Source organism: Bacillus rossius, chromosome 1 (assembly GCF_032445375.1).
Source record: "Bacillus rossius redtenbacheri isolate Brsri chromosome 1, Brsri_v3, whole genome shotgun sequence".
Lineage (NCBI taxonomy): Eukaryota > Metazoa > Arthropoda > Insecta > Phasmatodea > Bacillidae > Bacillus > Bacillus rossius.
Window position 1 is genome coordinate 141,326,851 of NC_086330.1, and position 24,261 is coordinate 141,351,111.

The 24,261-nt window shown below is 38.2% G+C and overlaps 1 protein-coding gene across 11 annotated transcripts in view; it reads left to right on the plus strand.

The window, feature by feature from the left end:
- The window catches only part of LOC134546231 (protein arginine N-methyltransferase 7), a 138,872-nt gene that overhangs the window by 62,274 nt on the left and 52,337 nt on the right, over nt 1-24,261 (plus strand). For all 11 annotated transcript variants that reach the window (XM_063388866.1, XM_063388868.1, XM_063388865.1 and 8 more), the window contains 4 exons: nt 1,110-1,348; nt 1,816-2,133; nt 7,964-8,309; nt 9,033-9,269. In XM_063388866.1, the coding sequence (XP_063244936.1) occupies nt 1,110-1,348; nt 1,816-2,133; nt 7,964-8,309; nt 9,033-9,269 (1,140 nt within the window). The remainder of the gene's footprint in view (nt 1-1,109; nt 1,349-1,815; nt 2,134-7,963; nt 8,310-9,032; nt 9,270-24,261) is intronic.

Below are 24,261 nucleotides of genomic sequence, written 5' to 3' on the forward strand. Positions count from 1 at the left end.
AAATAGAAAAATCGAAAGATGTTTCGTCTTGATTACAGCTGATTAGATAATGTTGCAAGCTAAATAGTTTTCAGACAAATAATATTGATATATTGTGTTTGCACTATGTTAGCGGGCATGGACGGAATTTTTTTTTACTATACATTCGACAAAACGCAAATGTGCGACCAAAATTATACGACTGTGTTTGCAGAACCCTGAATAACGTATGTATTTGCCGTTAAAACATTAATGGTATACTTAATTTGTTAAGTCTTATTCTGAAAATAATATTTTGTGCTGAAGTGAATATTCTCAAAGGTAGTTATTTATTTTGTTGTGTAGGGCCAATCGGCACTTCTTTTAATGATCTTCCAAGTTTTGTAAATAGTCGCATATATTTCGCAAAAACCCGGAAATTACGCATTTATTTCGCATTTATCGCAGTTGCGATTTTAACGTACCATTATTCATACTCCTATTTGGAGAAATCAAGCATATACCTGCAACATTGCAGGAATGATTTTTCCCCCCTAAGGAAACAGCAACACAAAATCTTAGCATCCTTTTTTTTTTCGTTGGAAAAATTCTTTATTACTGCAGGAAGTAAATATTTGGGCTTTCATGGAACTCTTAACCCCATTTTTGCATGACCATACATTTTATTTGGTATACCATAAATATGTATATCTGCGATTTTGAATTTAATTTGAAGACTTAATTGTGTCCAAGAAAAAACAGAAATTTTTAATTTGGTGTGTATACATTTGTAGTGTTGTGAATTAAATACTCAGAAGGGAAGGAGGAATTTTTTTTGTTTCAAATATATACATACATCATCTTCATGAACTTTTTCATCAAGAGTCTAGATCAAAATTTATGGACTCTCTGAATGTCTTATTCAAGCAATATGTAAATTTAACTGAAGGGCTTTTAAAATTGGTTAAATATTATTTTGTTGCAAATGTATATGTCAGTTTATCAAATTTCTTGCTTTGTTTTTAATGAGCTTTTGAATATGTAAACTGTAAGTGTTACATTTATTCATTTACAAATTACATGTTGTGTAGCCACGTGGTACCTACCATAATCAAGTATTAAACTAAATAAATAAATAAATACTTTTCTAGGAGGACTGCATTGTGGTGCCATCGTCTGCAACAGTATATGCTCAGGTGGCTGAGAGCGACTTGATCGTCAGATGGAACAGGCTTTTACCGTTCACCAACCCGAAGAGTGGGGAGGTGCTGTTGGATACCCCTCCGGCATTGGATCGTTGCCGCGGAGCTGCGTCGGTCCACGACATCCAGTTGAACCAGCTGCCCCGGTCGGAGTTCGTGGCCCTGTCGGACCCGGTGCCTGTGTTCAGGTGAGTGGCCCCGCCCGGGAGTGGAACCAGTGCCGAGAGGACCCCGGGCTGACACAGTTTGTTCTGTGTGTCCGTCTCTCAAAACATCAGAGTCGACAAGAGTTAAAACCAAAGTTTCATAGCAAGTTAAAAAATGGAAGCTAAAAGTCTGCATTTAAGATTGTGACTCAAAGAAAGCAGTGTTATCTTAGTTTTCTACAAGACTTTAAAATTCATAAAAATCTCAACAAAGATATGTCATAGAAATTTAAAAACTTCCACAGAATCGTCAGTTTACCCTAAATATAGGGAAAAATATTTATCTTCCTTAAAATTGTAACCCAGAAGATTTAGGGGTTTCATTGAATTTTCTAAGTTAATTTAAATAAATAGTTCCTGTAATAAATTATTTCTGGTTATCATCAATTATTATAGATGGCCAATAACTGCTGAATATTTGTTGGTGAACTGCTAGCTTTACCGTGCAGGTTTGACTGGACGGGACAGAAACCGCTGGAGTTCCACGAGGCGGCCGTGAAGACGGTGCAAGCGACCCAGGGGGGCACTGCCCACGGAGTGTTCATGTGGTGGGACCTTGAGATGGATCCGGAGGGGCAGGTGTCGCTGAGCTGTGCCCCGAGGTGGGCCCGCCCCGACAAAAAGACACCACCTCCGTGGAGGGACCACTGGATGCAAGCAGTTTACTACCTGCCTGGAGGCCTATCAGTCACGGCTGGAGAGGAATTTGCGCTCGCTGCCTACCACGACGAGTACAGCCTGTGGTTCGACGTGCACGAACACGCCAGGTGAGACTTCAGAGTCAGTTGAAACTTGGCACTTCACACTCCAGCTGGGATTATTTCTTATATCAGTCATAATTTTATATAGATGTATATCAAAGAGTTAACAAGATTTTGTGGCTTCGATGGAATGCCACTTGTCCAACATTCCCTACTTATCCAAAGTCCCATTTTTGTCCATTTTTGTTGCACCCAACTGTATTAATTCACCCAACTGTTTTTTTTTTTTTTTTTTTTGGTCAGTTAATTGTTTTCTATTTAGTTGTAAAACATGATTAATAAGTTCGTGTTATGTAAAATTATAACATTGCTGGACATTTAATAGGCTCTTAAAACTTCCCAATTATCCATTATTTACGCTTATCCGACATTCTGCTAAACTATTTCAATGAATAAGCAGACACTTTTGTGATTATTTTCAAGAGCCCTGCTAGATCCTTAGTCAGGATGTTGTGAATATTTTACAAGTATTCTTTATAATCAAATTTTAAAATAAATTTGTTTGTCACACTAAAATCTCTGAGATTAGTAGACTTACAGTACTGAAATGTTAACACAAAATTATTAAGTAATGATTTTGCTTGAGAAAAAAAAAACTAGATATTTCATATGTTTTTCATTTTTATTTAATTGTTTGAAAACTTTGTTCTTATGTCCATTGTCTGATTATTTCGTTAAGACAAGGCATGCATGCATGCATACACACACATACATACATACATACATACACACACACATACATACACACAAACACACACACACACACATATACAGTAAAACCCTGTTAAGAAGTTTTTCAAGGGACTGAATGCTTAAAACTTCTTAACAGGGAAAACTTCTTAACAGGGAAAACTTCTTAAAAGGGAAAAGTAATTTCCAACGTGAAAATCGCTTTTACTCAAATGACATGTACTGTATTCACACAAAATACACTTACTATCATTGGCATGCTGGAATAACGGAATAACTAATGACATATTTTTTATCAGTAAATTAAATTATTAAAACTGTATTTAATTTAATAAGCACATTAAATTTAGTATCATCAAAACACTAGCAAAAAAGCAATAACTAACATTTATTGTTTTAAAAAATATACGCAAATAATTCAAAGAAAGTAATAGCTGGCGGGTATGGTTTACTTTGTTTTCGTCAAGTGACTTGAATGGGAAAATTGGTGTACTGATGGAACAGCCTCTAGTCCCTGAGAATGGAAGCAGGTGATTGGTCGTGCGGGGTGCGGCACAGGTTTCGAAGATCGTTGGCGTTTCTCATTCGTCAGTTAAGCCACGAATGGGGAAAATGTTCTGCAGGTGGAACAGCCTCTCAGTCCTAACAAACGCAGGCTTATGATTCGTCGAAATACACACAAGTAACAGCGTTTGGCATGCGGCGCAGGTTTTTCGACGGTCTTGTTCTGTTCAAATTAACTACTGTATTGGCCCGAATATAAGGCGACCTGCAGTTTCAGGAGGCCAAACAAATGTAAAAATAATTTTGGTAGAAATTAATGTGAAAATTCATTAGACATACATTTTGTGTATACCTTTTTGCATTTATGTATACCTCATTTAACTTTCCTTTTCACTTAAGCAACGTATTACTATTTAGTAGTGTGTTAACGTAACAAAGCAAACAAAGAATGCAGCTTGCCGGAACAAAACAAGTGGCTAGCTGCCATGGTGAAGCATACGGCCATGAATAACTTCGGTGACGTGACCGCGAATATTTGTCCATACATATTACTCTCTGACAGAGTCTCTGTCCTATGAATTTTAATGAATAATCTATAATAATTATGTTGTTTGAAATTTTTTTACATAAATAAAGAGTGGATTACTTTGAAGTTATTAAAATAGCTTTTGAAGCAACGTACCAAATTCTTGTGTCTTCGTGCGTGTTCGGCAATGTTCGTTTTACAACAAAGAAATATTGTGGAAAGATAGTTGGCAGCCGTGAATTTCCAAACATTACATCCGAAATGTTCTAAACATTTTCTGTTTGTAAACGTAAACAATCGTTCTGAAAATAGCTGTGATATTTTAGTACAAATATTTCTGTTAAAAATCTGAAATTAAATTACCGTAAATGTTAACACGCGATTGTACACAAAGTATAAATATTAATTGTGTAATAAAAGGTTGCCATTTTGAGATACTTCAACATTCACATTTTGTCTCAAGAACAAATATTTTAATTTTCATCTTTAAACAATTGTGAATTACTGCAATATTGGGTGGATTTATCGTTTTCCCCGTGTGAGGTAACAATGTTTTAGTTAATATAAAAAATCGTGAACATTTTTTTTAACAATGTTTCTACTGTAGCTTTCAGCTTGGAACTAATGTTAGCGGTGTTGACGTCTTGGGTGCGAAAATAAGGCGTCTTCCAATTTTCGCATCTCGTTTATGTAAAAATGGCCGCCTTATATTCGGACAAATGCGGTATTAAACGTTTGGAAATAAGTAAATTTTTTAAATTAACCTTAAAAATTGTTCAAAACTTAAAGATAAACGATATTATTTTATTTTTTTCCCACAAACGCTGAACGTTATATGCGGGAAGCATATATGTATAAAGACAAACTTTATGAAAGGGAAATATTAACATAGGGATATATGGAAGTGATCAAGGGAATAATTTTTTGAACTTAATAAACGGGAACATCTTAAGTGAGTTTTACTGTACATACATACACACACATATATACATACACACACAGATATATACATACATACACACATATATGTTAAATACATGAAACACACATTTTAAAGTTGTATAAAAGTCATACTTAAAAATAACATGTACAAACTGGCATGAAATACAGACTGTACTTAGAAAAACAATTCCTGCCACTTCTGTATAGGAGTGCTGTAATATGGAGGAAATACACTATTGTTGCCTACTATGGATTACAATATCATTTCCTAAATTATATATTTGTAACTAGAGCTATGCCGACATGAATCAGCACAAGTTTCTGCAGATTTATGATACACTTGTTAATTTTCGACTGATATTTTTAAAAAATAAAAGTGCTTGTCATAACCTAAAAATCCACTAGTATCCTTCTTATTTTTGTACTACATATTTTGAACTTGCATAATTTCTTAGCTGGCCAGTTGTACATATCAAAATTAACATCCTATGTTTTAATAATATTCTTGAATCTAATAAATCATAAATATATGGATCACCAGTATGGTACAGTTAGATGAGAACAATAACTTTATTTAGAGCACGGCTGCTACTACTACAAACAACGGAAAATACCAACTGCTTGAACTACAAAGAAATGTTCGTAATATTGTGATGAAGACATTTTTTAATTAACTTACGTAAAGTTTTTACAATTTAACAGGAAATAATAACCTAATAAATTAGGATTTCACATAATGTAAATTACTTTTACCAATTTCCATGCAAAGTGACCACATGAAACTCATTTCCATATAAATAATTTTTGGTATCGTAAATTTTTGCCACCGCACTTGTTTAGATGGTATTGGAATTTCCGTTCTTGAATTGTTAACATGTACAAAGTCTCTCAATTTTCAATTAATTTTTTTTAAATTTGTATTTTGTGAATCAATATATTTCATAGTTACCTATTATTAGATAATCTTATTTTATATAATTAGGTATTATATATATTAAATTTTCCGACCTCCTTTGGTAAATTCATGTTTCAATAAGCAACTAACGGGTCATCACTAAACGAATTAAAGAATCTAAAAAAAGAGAGGTTATTTTCCATTTATAAACTAAAATACATGTGCATTTCCATTGTATGCTTTTCTTAGAATGAGTTATTTTGGGTAATTTAGTAAATTTATAAAAAAAGATTTTTAACCAAAATGTTTTTTTCTCTTGTATCAGTTTGGAATCTGTGAATTGGCAACAGTTGTATTAACATATAGGCAAAATTTGTTACAGTCAAACCTCTATCTATTGAACTCGCATGTATCGATTGTCCGTGTTTATCGTATACTTTCTACGGTCCCGGCAAAATTGCCATACAACTAAGGTTAAAAAAGTCCGCTTGTACCGATGTTCGAATTATCGTTTTGTCCGCATTGATCGTACAAAATATGTGGTCCCGTCACTATAAATTATAATAGATGATCGTTTAACCATAAAGATTTTGCAGAAATAACCATTTCTTAGAAAGAAACCGTCATAAAAACAGTAACGATAGTATACAGTAGTAAAAATCAACTTAAATCTGCAGCCAAGTAATGGAGCACGTAAATATGAAGAAAAGACAAATGAACAACAACTTACGAAGAAATATGGATGATGTACCATAACTACAGTACAAACCCAATTGTTATCCTAAGATAATTACCATAAAAAGAACTAAAGATTCTTTGTCGATACCATAATTACTACAGAAGCACGATAGCTACCACATTTGCACTACAGTTACCGTAACAACCGAGATGTATATTTACCGTGACGGTAATGTATTTATTTATGACATATTAAAGATAAAGAACATTATTGAAAAATAGGATGTTAAATTTTTATATGTACGTTTGGCACATGTTGCAAGAAATAATGCGATCTGAAAAAATGCAGTACTACTACGAAAAGCGAAAAGGGTAATCGTGGATTTTTAGGTTATGGCAGTCTCTCTTGTTTTTCAGTAATATCGGCCGAAAATTAACAAGCGTATCGGAAGTCGGCAGAAATGCCGATTCAACTAAATATTGGCAAAATTGGCTTCTTCAGTACAGCTCTACATTTGATGACATGAGTAAACATATTTCAGACTTCAGGATATTGAAAAAGACTTTAATTTCCATGTAGATTTATTGTGCGTATGTTTTTTTTTTTGCAAGTGTAAATTGAATTAAGTAAAATACTTCCATTTTTATTTATTTTTCAACTGATTTAACTTTAATGACAAGTAACTGATATATTTCTGACACTAATTTTGAGGTTGAAATATTTTTTTAAAAATTCTTAAGAGTGAAGTCCACATCTATTGAATGTCCGCATCTACTGAATTTTTTTGTTGGTCCCCTGAAAAACGATAGATAGAGGTTTGACTGTAATTGGTACAGCTCTATTTGTAACCTTATGTAGCTAAATTTATGTTATTTTCTAATTCTGTTTTCGCTTGTATTTTTTTTTTGCTCTTTTCTATTCCGGAAGGGAGGGTCCGGGCTGCAGGACCTCCCCCCTGCTACATCCCTGGCCTTGCTAAAAATAAATTTTTTAATATCTTCATGCCACACTCTTAAACAACATTGTTCACAGCCTAGTGTCTGTAGGTGTGCATTAAGTAAGGCAAATCTCATTCTAATGTACGCAAACAAAATCCAACCACTTTTTAATGGAAATCCGAACCAGTTTCATACCAATGACATTTTGAAATAACTTAAAAATTAGGAAGAACTTTTCTTAAATCTTGGTCTCATATTCTGTTAGTTATTATGGTTGTTTCTTAAGCGCTGTTGTAGATTTTTCAGACTAGCATGATAAATGTTCCTTGTGAGCTGTTAAATGTCATGCAAGTAATAAAAAAATAAACACTTGGATGACTTTACAACTATCCGATACTAGTACTTCTTAAATACTAGTAACAAATTATGGAACCGAAGAATATATGCAGGAGAGCTGTTGGGATAAATTGACAAGAATGACCCTTAAATAATAGAAATGATGAAAACATGAAATAATGTGGCATGAGAGACTGAAACTTGAACATTTTACTAATCTCAAATACCAGAGAAGGAACATGTTCTCTCATCACCAGTTCAAGAGCGGTGTACCGATAAGTATGGCAGTTGTATTGGCCAACGTTGTGGTGTGTGTGACGTTGCAGCTCGTACGACGCAAGTCTGGAGCCCCCCGTGTGCGAGTGCTGCCTGCACCTAGCCTGCAGCCGCACGCACGTCGGGGCGATGAACGACGCGGGGCGCCGGTCGCGGTACGTGGATGCCCTGCAGGAGGCACTGGGCACGGCTGGGTGCGACGCGGTCCTGTGCCTGGGGGAGACCAGCCTCCTGGGGCCGCTGGCGGCTCGACTGGGAGCCCGCGCGGTGTACTGCGTGGAGGAGGGTGGCCTGGCACGTAGCGTGCTCAATGTGTTCCTCGCCCACAACCAGCTGCAAGACCGCGTCGTCATCGTCCCGAGCATCCACAGTGTGCAGCCACAGCAGCTGCAGCAGGTGAGAGCGAGACCATCTATACTTGAACCTCACTCCTACATCAGTTATACTTCACATTTATCATTAGATCTTGAATCCGATATTTTGTGGTTGTGCACATCCTGTAAGTAGACCCCAATCAAGCCGCTCACGTTCAGAATTTTTGGTTAGATTCCGGCTGTTGAACTTGGCAGCCTGGTCGCATTACTGCGCTGTCTGCATTTTAGTTCGCTCAGAGTTTATTGTTACTGCCAGTTTTAATTTCAGTTCAGTGTTTCATAATATGTATCACATTTTTATTTCTGTTAAAACATTAAAACTATATTGACGTTAGATGATCCGGCAAAATCACTAATCTAATCTGGCATGGCCGTGGTCATTAATGTGCTGAATTAAAGTCCTTTCACTCTATGTAATTATGTTTTATATTACAAGTTTTTTTAAATAAACTTAATATTTTTGATGAGTAGTACATTAGAATGAAAAATCACTAGTTTTTAATAAAGCAAATTAGCTTTTTGTCTTTTTTAATAAATAAATATACATATATACATACATTTATTTATTTGAAATTTTTTTTTATTGCAGCCAAATTTTTATAAATGATAGTATGTATTAATTTCATAAACTGAATTTTCAGTCATGGTATCTTATTGTATTTGTTACATTGTTGTAGTTATTTATTCGTAATTGTGTGTTTGTGCTCTGAGAAAAGTAACCTGTGGGGTTCGTGGTTGGCGGAAGGTGACGCTGATACTCAGCGAGCCCCACTTTGGGTCCGCCCTGCTGCCCTGGCAGAACCTGCACTTCTGGTACGAGAAAGCGGCGCTCGCCACGCACCTGCCCAATTCCGTGGGCGTGATGCCGCGTGCAGCCACTGTGTGGGCGGTGGCAGTGGAGTTTGATCACCTGTGGAAGATATGCGCCCCTCTGCACCGCGTCGAGGGCTTCAGCATGAGCCATTTTGATACCCTCATCAAGGTTGGTGGCAGCTGCCAGGCCTCTAGAGTGCTTCTGGCCGTGTTCATGCCGTTCGTAACCCACCGGATATGACTAGTATTCGTGAGTGTGGGAGAAACATGGATACATTGATATTCATTACTACATACTTGAAACAGTCAAAATTTTTGGTGCTCAATAATGTTAATAAATGTAAAACATCTGGTAGGGATCAGCAAATACTGTATTTACCCGAATATACTGCGACTGAATATAATGCGACCCCAAAATTTCTGATTGAGTGTCTAGAAAAATAAATTCATGGAGAGGAAACCACAGTTCAAATACAAAGTTATAAAGAGGAAATAGTAGTTAAAAAACACAGCACTTATATTTTTTAAATTTTTAATTAAATTTGAAATAAAAATTAAATATATAAACTTACCCAGGCAAATATAAATTTGAGTTTGTCACAACACTAACAAAATTAACATTAACAGAATTTGTTATGATGCTGGTAAGGCAAAATCATTCACTGTCAGTGTCTGTGCCGCTGCTGCTACTGCTACTGCTGCTATTGCTATTGCCTTGATCTTCATTTTGCCACAACAGATCATCTTCAGTGCCATCCATGGCATTTGAAATGCAGCACTTCTTAAAACCACGGACGATGGACTCTGGAGTTATCCTTTTACATGCTGTGGATATCCATCTTGCTAGCTGCACAATTTATGGTTTCTTCATTTTCCCAGTCGGTGTGAGAGCATGATCACCTGCAAACAGCCAATCACTATATTGTTGGCGAAGGTGGTCCTTGAATTGCTAGTTTACCACAACATCGAGGACTTGTAGCTGGCTTGTCATTCCAGCTGGAATAACAACCAAGTCTGTGTTAAAATTGCATACCGCAGCTTTAACCTCAGGTGTTAGATGTCCCCGAAACGCATCAAGAACCAACATGCCCCTTTTCTTCAGAAGTGCACCGGGATGCCGATTCCACACAAGTCGCAACCATTCTTGTATCAAATCACTTGTCATCCAGCCTTTTTCTTGACAACGAATGAATACGTCCGGCGGAAATGCTTCTTTGGGAAGTGTTTTTCTTTTTAATATGACGAATGGTGGCAGTTTCCTGTATGCTGCCAAAATAGATAAAATCACAGTGACTCACAGCTTTTCATTACCAGTCGTGCGCACGGTAACAGTCTTGACACCTTTTGTATCAACGGTAGTGTTGCGAGGCATGTCAAAATAAACTGCAGTTTCGTCTGCGTTCCCGATTTGGCTATACAAATAGTCGTGTTTACGCAAACCAATCACAAAACGCTGAAATCTAGTCAATTTCTCTTGGAAATCTTTTGGCAGCTTTTGTGCTAATGATGTTCTACACCGCAAACAAAAACCGCAACGGCACATCATTCTCACGCACCAGCCAGTACTAGCTTTGAAGCTAGTCCGTGGAATATTAAACTCCCGGGCCATTTCTAGGGCTTTTAAACTTATTACTTCTCACGAAATAGGCATCCTGTCTCTTCTCTTCTCTTTGATAAAATTCACAACGTGGGTTTCAATATCCGAGAACCGTCCTTTTTTTGGCTCTCTGAATGCTTTCCTGGTACTACTTGCGTTTTTTTAGACAACGCAAATCTTTCCTCCAGTTACGCACGTTACTTTCACTGACGTCGTATTTACGAGCAGCTTGGCAGTTGTTCGTTTGTATGGCATAATTTGCCACAATAATCTTAAAGTTAGCATCGTAACTTCTTCTCAGCCCTTTAGGCATATTTAATCATGTACTCCCACGCTTCTCTACAGTATCCATGTTATAAATCTCTTACTTTCTTACGATGCAAAACAAAACTTACGTTACAGTAACACAGCCAAGCGACCAAACAAACGACAATCGCTTCTACCTAGTACTGACCCAAGCTGAGACTAGCAGCGCTGTTACTTCACGTTTTAGCCGCATCGTTGGCGCCCGCTGTGACCTTAACACAGTTGTCTCACCGTGCCGTTTCAAAACATTCCTCCGGCAGCAAGACGTACGTTTGCGATTATACTGCGAGACTCACTTTCAGTTCCAGCAATTTTGGTAAAAATCATCGCATTATATTTGGGTAAATACGGTATATACTTTAAATGAGTTTAAAGTGAAAGCTTCTTTAAAATGACGTATTGTTACGGAACACACGTAAATATTATAATGATGAAACATGTTCGCTGTCATTGATGTTGGAATAAGATTTGGCAGCGTTAAAGGTGAAGTTATTGATGTTGGAATAAGATTTGGCAGCATTAAAGGTGAAGTTATGCGAGAACTAAGACCCTTGTTAGGTTATGCACTTCAAATTTAAGTTACCATGAAAATAAAAAAGCTTTTTTTTTTGTATGAAGTGGAAGGTTTTTTTATGAAAAAAATGCAGCACTCAGTCCTAATTTATAAAAAAATAGAAAGTTTTTTATTACTAGGTACATTCATGATTTATAAAAACTAGATTCTATGGTCATTATTCCCGATATATAGATAGAGTATACTCAAATGTTTTATTTCATGAGATTAATATGAAAACATACTGCAGGGTTCGTATGGCTCCTTGATATCCTTTAAATTTTCTTTAAAATGATATTTATTGCATTGCAATGGATCTGATAAAAAAAATTCCTTAATAAACATTTTATTCTAGTCACAATTTATTCTTTTCGTTTGGACTATGGAAGCAACTAACATGTGTGCTATTGGCAGACATGTTTTTGTTTTACAGGAAGACAATAAACTATATTAGAACTGTCAGCACATTGAGTCGTGTATGTAAAATACATAGCGCTTAAGGGTGTGAAAGTTGACAGTTTTTCAAGCTGCCTCAATCCGAATTGTTTTTATCATTTTCAGTGAATGTTTTTAATTTCCTCTTTGTTTACATTTGAGAGAATATAAATGCAGTATGCGGACTATACTCTTAAGCAGTGCCTGCCCAATATTTGGTTTCGTCTAAAACGTGGTGGCGAAGAAAAGAAAACTTCTACAGAACTGGCAAAAAAGGTTAGGTCACAAATGTGTGAAATAAGTATTTTGACAGCCTGGCATGCTCTGGCGTGTTTTTAGGCTAGATCAGGGCTGCCACCACTTTGAAAACAATATCCTTGATTGAAATGTGAAATATCCTGTAATATCCTTGTTTTGAATATAAAATATCCTGTAAAATCCTGTACGTTAAAAAATACAAAAAAAATATGCAATTTTTATGAAAATTACTCGATCATAATGTACGTAACTATACTTCAATCAAAACAATTCAATTTTTAACATTTTATACAAGTATTTACCACACATACGTAGCCTACACTTCACCACTGGCAGTATTTAAATATCACTTTTTCAGATGTTTTGCCCTATTCCTCATTTCTTCTGTTGGCTGGAATTCTGCCATATTCTTCCTAGAAGAGATATGCAACAAAGCATTTAGCATTGGCGATTCAAGACATGACCTGTGCGCTGTCTTGATAAGGTTGAGCTTACTAAATATCCTTTCCACCCCTGCATTGCTGTGTGGAAGAATAAGCATTGCCTTTGCAAGTTTACAAAGCAGTGGAAAACATGTTTTCCCATTAATTTCATACTGTGACACTTTATGCCAGGCCTGCCACCAAATTGGGTTCCTAAATCCTCATTACAGCATTTAAAAATCCTGTAAAATTTATAGCAGTAATTGACATAATTTATTTTTCACGGTAATTTTAAATATACATTGCATTCTAAAACATAATTTAAAAAAAATCAAATTAATGTAAAAAAAAATTTAAGATTTGCCACTTACATTACAAAACTAATAGTTGGTATCACAATAAAATGAAAAGAAATTTAAAAATTTCTCTTCAGTATAGGCTTTGGTGCTTTTCTTATTTACAAACTATAAATACATCCATACAACTTAAGTTATTTATAAGTTTAAAAAAAAAATGTATTTTACATCATTAACTAGCTACTTTTTCATGTTCTGTGCTCTTTTCTGCATCTCGTCAGTGGGCTTGAAGTTCTCATTCTGCAATGCAACAGCGCATTTAACATTGGTGATTCCATTGACAATCTGTGAACCGTTTTAACCATCTTGAGATTGCTGAAAAAACCCTTTCCACAGCAGATTTTCTCCAGTTGCAGCACCACTCAAAGCCATTACTTTGTACAGATGAGTTTCAACAATCTCAGATGGAAAGAACCTTGCTAACACTACAACCTGCCTAGTGACTGTAACATCAGTTGATTCATCAATCATCAGTGTGAAAAATTGTGTTTTCATTGCATAGGTAACATAATCTGCAGCTGATGTACCCAAAAGTTGAATAATTATCTGGCTAGTTTTAGTGCGAGAACAAGGAAAGTTTCTTGCAATTTCACTATCTGGAAACATTTGAGGGACAAGTTTCGGGAAATTATCACTGAGTTTCACAGATAAATTGTTTTCACAAACGAAGTTCGCCCATAACAATTCCGCGTCAATTATTTATTTGGTTTGGTTACAAAACTCATCAAAGAACAACTCTGATCAGCAGCTCGTTGGTTTTTCGCATGAACTTGCGTCTTCAAGCCGCCCTTTGTCACGTTCAGTTCCGAGTTGCAAGTCGAACAAAGGGTGGAAAATTCCGTTTTGCCACGCCTCAACCATTTCAATTCTTGCTCCCATTCTTTACGATAACGCTGTTTATAAAGTGACCTGACCGGCGAAGCCTTACGTTTTTTCTCCATCACAATCAGCTAAGACCAAAACTACTACTTAAATCACGTAAGAAGTTTGTAAACAAATGCCACACCTAAAACATTGTAATGGCAAAAAAAAAATGTTTACTGACGCCATGACACTTCTTAACGTTTAACTCAACAAACAAAAAACATTTCCCCCGAAACCATAGATATTGTACTTCATGAAACGCTATTTGGGAGTAAATGTTTTTGGTTTGTGGTTAAACGATTGGAAGTTCCATGGTGCTACACGTAATGTGTGTGTTTGCTTTACTGTTGGATGCTTGTATGGTTTGACAACTTCAAATAGGTAGTTGAATGTAAATATTTACACGAATGTAATTCAAAAATGAAAATATCGGCGAAGAGTCGTAAATATCCGTGAATGTCGCCGTTTATCCGTTAGTCCGTTTTAAGCTTCAAATATCCGTGAAAACGGATAAAATCCGTAAAAACGGCAGGCCTGGGCTAGATACTACAAAGGGACTGGCCTGGTGTCAGCCCGCTCCTTCCATCTCCTCCCTTTCCTTGCACCAGCAAAGTTTGACAAATCAGACAATTATCTTCTTCCACCGGACTGATGAAATAAAAGGGTGTCCTGTCTGTCGCAAGGTGCCAAAAAATAAAGATACATTTTACACACGCATGCACGGATTGGAGAACAAAAAAGTAAAGGAACGTGCTAAGCCTTAACTGCCTGCTATTTTCCTATTTTTAAATGAAAAATTTAAGAAGTATAAATGATGGATTTTACAGTTGCGTGGTATAATTTTATTTATTTATATTTTTTCCTCTTTTAACAGTCATACTACATAGGTGTGTTAAAATTATGAAATACAGTAAGATACTTTGTACTATAAGTTTAGGACAGTATTTACTCAGTGCTTAATAACCACACATTAAACAGAGACAAATATGCCTGTTCAAATATCAGTTTTTTAGTTTGTATACAAATAAATTTTTTTTTTTATGAATTTGAATTTCAAATTTGATTATTAAGAATGAGAAATAGACTCCAACAAAAATATTTTTTTGCATCATGTAACAACTTTTGGAAAAATAGACAAATAATATAAAATGAAAGGTTGATTACGTCAAGTCAGTTACAGTAATTGTATGGAAAATGTTCATTAAAATATTCAAATTATGAAATTAAACATGTTTTTAATTATGCAGCTAACCTATCTTAACCCAACCTAACCAACCAACTGTTCATTTATGTTCCTATTCGCCTCATTATCCAGAACCTGCTTCTCTACATGTTCATTCAGAAAATTTTCGCGAACTGCAAAATACAGTGAATCCATTTCTCAGAAAAGTAAAAATATATTTTTTAAATGCTCTATTCCCAAATAAAATGAGCTCATAGTTACATGTTTTAACACTAGTAGTTCACGAGTTTTCGTTAACACAGTCAAGTAAATTGTTTTTTGGTTAAATTTTTTTGACGTGATAATGTCTTATAAATCGATGCACGCCGGCTGCAGGCACAAAAAAGCATGACTCATTGTCATGTTCCGCCGGAGCCGAGCGTGCAAGAACCGGCCAACCACTGTGTGAGAAAATCTTGTATAATACCAAACATGTTTATTTGGACTTTTTTAAAGCAGCAATTTAAATAATTTCATTTATTTGTCCAATTTCGTCATTTCAAATTAACAATTTATTAACATTGATTTGATCTCAGTTTATTTTTATAACTAATTGTTCATGATTATATTTAAACAAATTATTTAAATTAAATTTGCAAAAACTGTAAATAATATTTGAAAATTAAAAAGTATGCAATTTTTCATCAATGTTTTCTTATGACTAAGGCCTGGAATTGTTCGCGATCGCGAATTTTGCATGAAAACGCGAAAAGTAAGTACATTCGCGAAAACTACAACATTTCTATATTGCACTGCGAATATATCCCCGAAAAGTACCATTACAGTAGAATCCCGCCGATGCGACCCCCACTTGATGCGTCTATTCCGTTTATATGCCATTTTTTGAGAAACCGTGAAAAATTTGAGCAGAGAAAGTCGAAAATTGGAGTAAAATGGCTGTAAAACAAGTCTGTTACACTTTGTTGGGTGCTATGTGTTCACGTTTATCTTGGCGAGAGCTGGGGTACTGTAAGCAGGCAGGCATACAAAGGATGGCTAAAAATAGATACCACCCCTCTAGACTGTCCACACGGCAGTGTCTAGCCGAGCTCGGCGCGTCCATTATCGCACGAAAAGCCGTCTCAGCTGTCATGTTATCTTACCCGCCCGCACGTAAAGCCGCTGTGGTAGCTTCTGCGAGAGTGTTAGAAACTCGTCTGGCCAGGCTGGCGGTAGCGGCGGCTTGACGTCATACGTGACATGACGCTTACCTCTCCCATCCCCTGCTAATTCTTCAAGGCTCATCCCTCCCAGAGCCACAAACCATGTAAAAACACCCCCCCTTTTTTTTTCCAACTAACATTTCAACACATTCCCTCCCTTATTTCAACCTTCTGCGTGAGAAACTGTCAGCATCCTCCTCCCGTCCCACACCGCGTGCGACAAAAGCCAGGTTATATAGTCCATTCTCGGTAAAATAGTTACTTTTCCATCTGCATTCCAACGTGTTTTTTTTTTTTTTTTTACGCTGTGAAGGGACGTGGAAAACATAATTGCTTGAGCTGTCAAAATAAACATCGCTGACGGCAAGGGCGGGAGTGCATCCTGTCGGTCTGTCGCTGTGATTATCTACTCCAAAAACATGTCACAGCATTTCAGGATAGCATTGTTCTTATATCTTTCGTTTATAGACGAATGTTTTCTACATGATCCACACAAGTTCCTTCGCCATGTTTTGAACGAAAATAACCAACCACTAGCCGGCTAGCATAGCCGAACTCGCATGACGCGAATTCACTTAGCGCGAGTATTTATCGGAACCCATTGTTCGGGGTATGCGAGTCCGAGGTGTAATATGAATTTAAAAAGTTGTCTTTTTTACACCATAGACTATTTGAATATTAAATCTATGCGAACGAAGGTGATTTTTATATGTATTTGGATATATTTGGTGGGGGGGGGGGTAAAAATTGGCCAGAATTCTCTATTGCGACCATTCCGTTTATAAGTCCATTTTCCCGGAAACCGTGAGGGGTCGCATCAGCGGGATTCTACTATTTGCAGATCGCTAATACTCATGCTAGGCTAAAGTATCCTTTAACCCAAGTCTTGTGTTTCAGCATAATTACCTTATTTTTACATAAGCCGTGTTCGTGTATGGTTTTGATGCTCAAAATTGATCTCGGGTATAGTTCGCACTAAGATTCTTCTCATTTGTGCGCCGGGGTTTGTTCAAGTGGCAACCCCGTGTTCCTCAACTCCATTATACCAATACCGCATTTATTGAATGCAAGTGTGATAATACTAATTATCTCAGAACACTGAAACTTTAGTTTAAACAATTTTCAGTGTTTGTTTATATGTCTTTCAATTGTATTAATTTCTAGAGTTTATTGCTCAGAGCAGTAGCTATTTCTCTATGTTTTAATGTTGGGCAAAGATATCTGATTAAGAGGTGTTTTGTCTATGGATCGGCGGACCTTTTAAAAAATGGAAAATTAAGGCATTGTTAACGATATAATTTTGGGAGGATAAAATGAAGAAGGAAGTTTTTGTGGCTGGTGTCAGCTATATTTTCAGCTGATATTTCACTGGATAAGTGAACTGTTGTGCCCCTGAGCCAGGGCGAATGCTATGGTAATATTTAATTACCGGGGCTACTTTAATCTACTGAAATATAAGGTACTAAAGTTTAATGTATTCAGTCCTGAAGTTTTGTGTTCAGTGAGTCCCTTCTATTAACTGTTTCGGCCTAGTAACTTATTGTTCTTGTTAATGCCTCTGGTTTTCATTATGGCACAACATAATTATTTTGAATTTCACCTAGTGGTCTCGATTTAAAGATTCTTGTGTGATCCGAGGTAACTGAGTTAGTTAATTTTTTAATTCACTTTAAGTATTAATATTTATCATAAATGAACTTTTGATTATGGTTGTGCCCAACATAACTTTATAGATAAATTATATTTTGTGTGATTTCATATGAGTTATGGGTAAGCGACCTAGTTTCTCAGTGTAGAAATAGGTAACCTTGGGCATAAGCCGCTATTGAAAACTACTTATAGCAGTGGAAACATTTATGATTATTATAGTAATGTTAAAGTGTGGCGCCCATATAAACATAATAATAATGGTTGTCCTATTACCTATAGTAACTATAATTCATTCATGAAGTAATAGTTCAGAGTGTCGACCGTACGTGGGGCTCGATATTTTGTCAAGTTATTTTTATTGAGTATAATCATGAATACCAGAGGAAGGTGTCATAACCGAGGCAATACCGGATCTAGGGACAGCAGCATGTCCAAGGACAGAGAGACAAGTCCTATTCTGGTAACACAAGAGATAGAGGGAAACAAATCTGATCAGCCCACGGAACACTTGGAAACTATCTTAGTTTTAGTTCCTACTCCTAGTGGCAATATTGACTTAAATAACTTGCTCCAGGGACTCATGGCCAGGTTAGATGCCAACGCTGCTGAAATGAATGCCAAATTAGACGCTAACACTGCCAAATTAGACTCTAATACTGCCAGGTTAGATGCCAACGCTGCTGAAATGAATGCCAAATTAGATGTCAACGCTGCTGAAACCAGTGCCAGGCTAGACTCCTATACTGCACAACTGACTGGCATACAGCAAAGTATCCTCAGCTTCGAGAGTAACCTCAAGTTAGAGCTGCAGGAAGTTAGGGAGTCAGTATCAGTTGTAACCAACCGGATAACAACACTAGAGTTTAACACTGATCAGAAATTAGCTCAGCTTCAGAATCAATGCCAAGACACCACACAGAAGATACAGGAGGAGTTAGGCAGTGTGTCAGAACGCTTAGAACAAGTGGCCCAACAGGCTGCACAAAACCACTGCAGCTTGGACCACACTAGTCAACAGGTGCACGAACGAATGGCACAAATTTCACACAAAACAGACGAGCTAGGACACCAACTAGAACAGCGAGTAGGTAATCTGGAAAATCGCATGCTTACCCTCAGGTTGGACAACCTGATGGATAGACCCATCACTACCGCAGTTACGCCCATAGCTATCCCTAGTAACGTGCCAGAGACTGCTTCACCAGTTACTACACCACATGCAACACATTCTAGCCTTTCTCCTGCACTTGACCAAGTGGCCATTATGCACCACCCGGCCAGACAGTGGTCAGAGGCCATGCCTCGTTTCGCAGGTGGGGAAAATGAAAACCCCATGCGGTTTTTAAAAAAATTTGAGGAGTATTCAGCCATGTTTAAGCTGAATGACGAGGAGAAATTAAAATGCCTGAATACTGCCCTCCGCGAACATGCGTATTACTGGTGGGAAGTAATACAAACTTCGACCCACACATACGCAGACTTCCAAACCCAATTCAAGCAGCAGTTCTGGAGTGTGCGAATACAGGGCCACTTAAGAGCCAGGTTGCATGGGGAAAAATTCTACTATAAAAAACATAAGTCTCTGGAAGCCTATCTCTCGAGCATGTTTGAACGTACCCGGTACTTAGACCTACCAATGAATGACGAGGAATTTATTTCCATGTTTCTTGGACAACTACCCCACAAGTACCAGTTACAGTTAACTGGTAGGAATTTTTCGAATATTACCGAGTTTAGAGAACAGTTACTGGCATTCGCCAGGCTAGAGCAGCAGGGGCGGATTAATACCACTGAACCAGAAAAGGCACAAGCTCAGAAATCACCTCCGCTTTATCAACAGTGGCAGCGCGGCGGGGAACAGCCCAAAATACGAGTCAACACCGCCAAATGGAAGTTTCACCACACCGGGAAATGGAACAACCGGCAGAATCGAATACATAACTCGAACTTCTGGAAATGGAGTCATCCCGGTAGTGACGAGTACGAGCCGAGCCACCATGAACACCGTAACAAGAGATCACAACACGAAGAACAGCGGCTTCCCAGGTACGAGTACCCAGAGCGACCAAGATCACCACGTCAAGGGTACCACGACCGATTGCCAAGATCACCGGAGCAGCAGCAACAGCTAGTGTTCCCTCCCAGTGGAGCTGAAACCGTCCAGTCAGCGAACACCACGACGAGTTTCCCCACTCACAACTTCCCCTCGTCCACGTCAAAGTACCAACAAGGATACTTTGCGCGGCAATCACCAATCCCTCCCAACAGCAGCCAGATGCAGCAGCTGCGACAACAGCAGCAGGCCAGCTCATCATCAAACGCCGCCTTGGCTAGCACAGCCAATGCGACGGCGTTAAACTAGCAAGGATTGATGGTGGTACGCCCCGACCATTGATCCACGAACCAGGCATGGGGGTGAACTGTTGTGTGCCCAGTTATAATTGCATCACATATCAAATTTTGCTCGCCACAGTTTTGCTAAAAGAAAATGAACGTGAATTTCTTTATAGCGAGGAACCTGAAAGTATTTTGCCCAAGTACAACACTGTTTGTCCAGAATTAGAATTAGAGGTTAACGGACAACAAGTTAGTGTATTATTAGATAGCGGAGCAGAAATAACTTGTCTAAGTGAAGAATTTGTCACGCACCTGCTACAGCTTGGACAAAAATTATGCATCATGCCAGTACCATGCATAAAAATTATTGGAGTGACGTCCAGGTCTAGTCCTATTGTAAACAAACAAGTTTTGCTCCACATCAACGGCCTAGGTCAGTCCAAAGACATTACGGCATTAGTCGTTAAAGGGTTAGCAAAAACATTGATTTTAGGTACCGATTTTCTGACACAGTATGGCATAGTACTTAATTTCGACAAGTGGACTATTTCACCAACTGAATGCAAGTTACCTACCACCATAACTACCAGTCATTGGCAGGTGACAGGTAATTTTATAGGCATGTTACGTCTAAACATGTTACCTCAGGTGCACAGCTTGCAAGCTAACAATAATTTTATTGCATCAGAGGAAGAATTACAGCAATCAGTACAGGAGGTTCTCACTATTAACGCCGAGCAAAAGGATTTGCTATTACAGTTACTTTGCCAACATCAGGACGTGTTCAACGAGAAGCCTGGATATAATAGTTGGTACAAAGCGAAAATAGTGGTGAAAGAGGGCGAACCTTTTCATAGAAAAACCTACCCTATCCCAGCTAAGTACCTGAATGAAGCAACTGACTATCTGCAACTAATGTTAGACTGGAAAATCATCAAGAGGGAAGCAAGTCCTTACGCCAATCCTGTGGTTTGTGTACGTAAGAAAGATGGTACTGTACGCCTATGTTTAGACGCAAGGGAGCTAAACCGCATCACGGTGAAAGATCGTGAGAGCCCGATCTGCACAAATGAAATTCTACGACTGTACCAGGGCGTAAAATACTTGACCACCATGGACTTGTCTTCAGGTTACTGGCAAATACCATTACAACCTGAATCCTGTCAGTACACTGCATTTTTATTCCGCAATCAACAGTACACATTCCAAGTACTTCCCTTTGGTTTGTGTAATGCAGTGGCGGAATTTACTAGGTGTATGGCTACTACGCTAGGGCCAGAGTGTGCATCATTTGCAAGAGCGTATGTTGATGACATACTGATTACGTCATCAACATATAGCGAACACCTAGAACACATTCACGTAGTACTCACTAAACTCAAGGAAGCAGGCATGACTGTGAAAATAAAAAAATCACTGTTTTGCAGAGAAGAGCTGCCATTCCTTGGGCACATTTTAACTCCAACAGGAATTAAAACTGCACCAGATAAACTTAAGGCCATACAAGAATTCCCTGTTCCCAAGAACATTAAACAAGTAAGAGCTTTCCTCGGAGTCGTGGGATTTTACAGGAATTATAGCGATCAGGTGGCGAAAATTGCACTACCACTGTTCCAGCTACTGAAAAAGGACGTTCCCTGGGGCTGGAATGAACCACATCAAACAGCGTTCCGAGACCTGAAACAGCTGTTTCTTACGGAACACGTGATTTATCACCCCGTCCAAGGTCGAGACTTCCTGTTGTACACCGACGCGTCAGATTATGCGCTAGGATGCAAACTAGCCCAGCTCGACGACAAAGGAACGGAGAAAACTGTGGCTATGGCCAGCCGCACTTTGAACATAGCGGAACGATCAGTACACTGTAACAGAGAAAGAAGCCCTTGCCATAGTCTGGGCTTTACAGAAGTTTCGTGACCTGCTGTTAGGTGAGAGAATACAACTACTCACTGATCACCAAGCTCTCACGTGTCTGAAAGCAGGTAGAGTGTTTGGAAGCCGACTTACTAGGTGGTATTTACTCTTACAAGAGTACGACATCAATATCTACCATATACCAGGGAGCGAGAACTCGGCAGCAGATTACCTTAGTAGGCTGGAGTCACTTGAAACAGGAGATATGTTTCCTGTTAGCAAACCAAAGGAATTCCTGGTAGCTCCAGGCAACATTGCTAATTTTGGCGAAAATAAAAATTTAGAAAATATTTTGAAAAACTTAAAAGCACTGCAAGACACTGACAAGTTTTGCCAAGAGGCAACAGCAAAACTGACAGCTAGTGAACCTACGCACAAGGTACATTTGCATTATTGCAAGTCAAAAGAGGGTATACTGTTTTACCGGCAAAAACAACAGTCATACTTTGAAGACTGCTGGAAGCCAGTTATACCAACGGCTGTACGAGACAAGATATCTTGGGAGCTTCATGTAAGCTTAGGCCATGTGGGTGCAAAGAAGCTGTTCGGAGCCATAAGCAGACAGCTATATTGGCCCAACATGACTAGGACACTGTCAAAAATCACTGCATCCTGCTTGTTATGCCAGAAAACCAAGCATGCACAAGAGCGGCTGCATGGTGAACTACGACCAATCATTCCACAGCGATCTCTAGATTTAGTGTCAGTGGATTTATTTGGACCCTTACCTACCTCCAAGGCTGGTGTAAAGTTTATTTTTGTTGTAATGGACGTGTTCAGCAAGTACACTAAACTGTACGCTATAGTAAATGCAACTGCAAAAACAGTGTTGTCAAAGTTCAAAACTTTCACTGAAACAATCGTGAAAGCCACCTACGTGTTATCTGATAGAGGATCCCAGTTTTCTAGTGATGTGTGGCAAAGTGGTGTGAAACGACTAGGTACTTCACCCACCACATCTTCAGCGAGGCATCCACAAAGCAACCCTGTGGAGCGGCAGATGCGTTCGCTAGGTAATCTGCTAAGGGCATACTGTCACGATGCACAGCAAAGCTGGCGTGATTATTTACCGTTTGTAGAGTGTGTACTAAACCACACCATACACACATCTACCGGCGTTACCCCCCATGAGGCCATATGCCTGGTTCGGTCGGAGGCGATACCCAACCAATATTTACCCATCTGCGACGAGAATCCGGATCAGGATAAACTTCCTAGCAGGGAAGAAATTGAGGATTTAATTAGAGCAAAGCTACACCTAGAAGCCAGGAATAGGCAGAAGCGGAAAACCAGGCGCAAGCTACACCGTTTTAAGGTCGGTGACCTTGTGCTGTTAAGGACTGCGCCAACAAGCAACAAATGGGCGAATGTAACGAAGAAGTTATTCCTACTCTACAGTGGACCCTACGAGATTCTCCAGGTACATCGGGAGAACTGTTACACCTTAAAGGAAGTGTCAACAGGTATCAATGTAGGAAACTACAACATTAATCATTTAAGGGCCTACCACACACCAGTGGTGCAAAATATATAAGATCAGAGTATACAAAATAGTTAGCTATATGTATACTTTACTGTTCTGTTATTGTGCCTAGAATTATTAATAAGATTTATGTGTAACTGTGAATTTATACCGGAAGGTTATGGTGTTAGTCAGCTGAGTTATTTTTTTTTTAATTTTGTGAACTCAGTTGATTTCGGCTAGGTGAAGCGTAGTCTTCCTAGCATTTATGTGGTTCAGTACGAGAGTAAATGCTCTTGTCCTTAGGCAGAGACCTAGAGGATGTACTGTGAACCTGGTGTACTGTATGTACATGTTTATTGGCAGCACCTAATAGTTCGGTTCACACACACGAATTGAGTAATTTTAATGTACACTGTCAGTACAGGCTGTATATTGGTGCTAATGTATACCTAGGCAATGTTCTGTTGTAAACACGGACACCCTGACACACTGTGTGTAAACAAACAAGAAAGCACTGTAGAAATTGAAAATAATGGCTTACCTTGTTATGATCCAGGCTACAGCTTTTTTTTACCTACCTATTTCCTAGGCATTCCTCATTTCTAACACTTTTCAATCA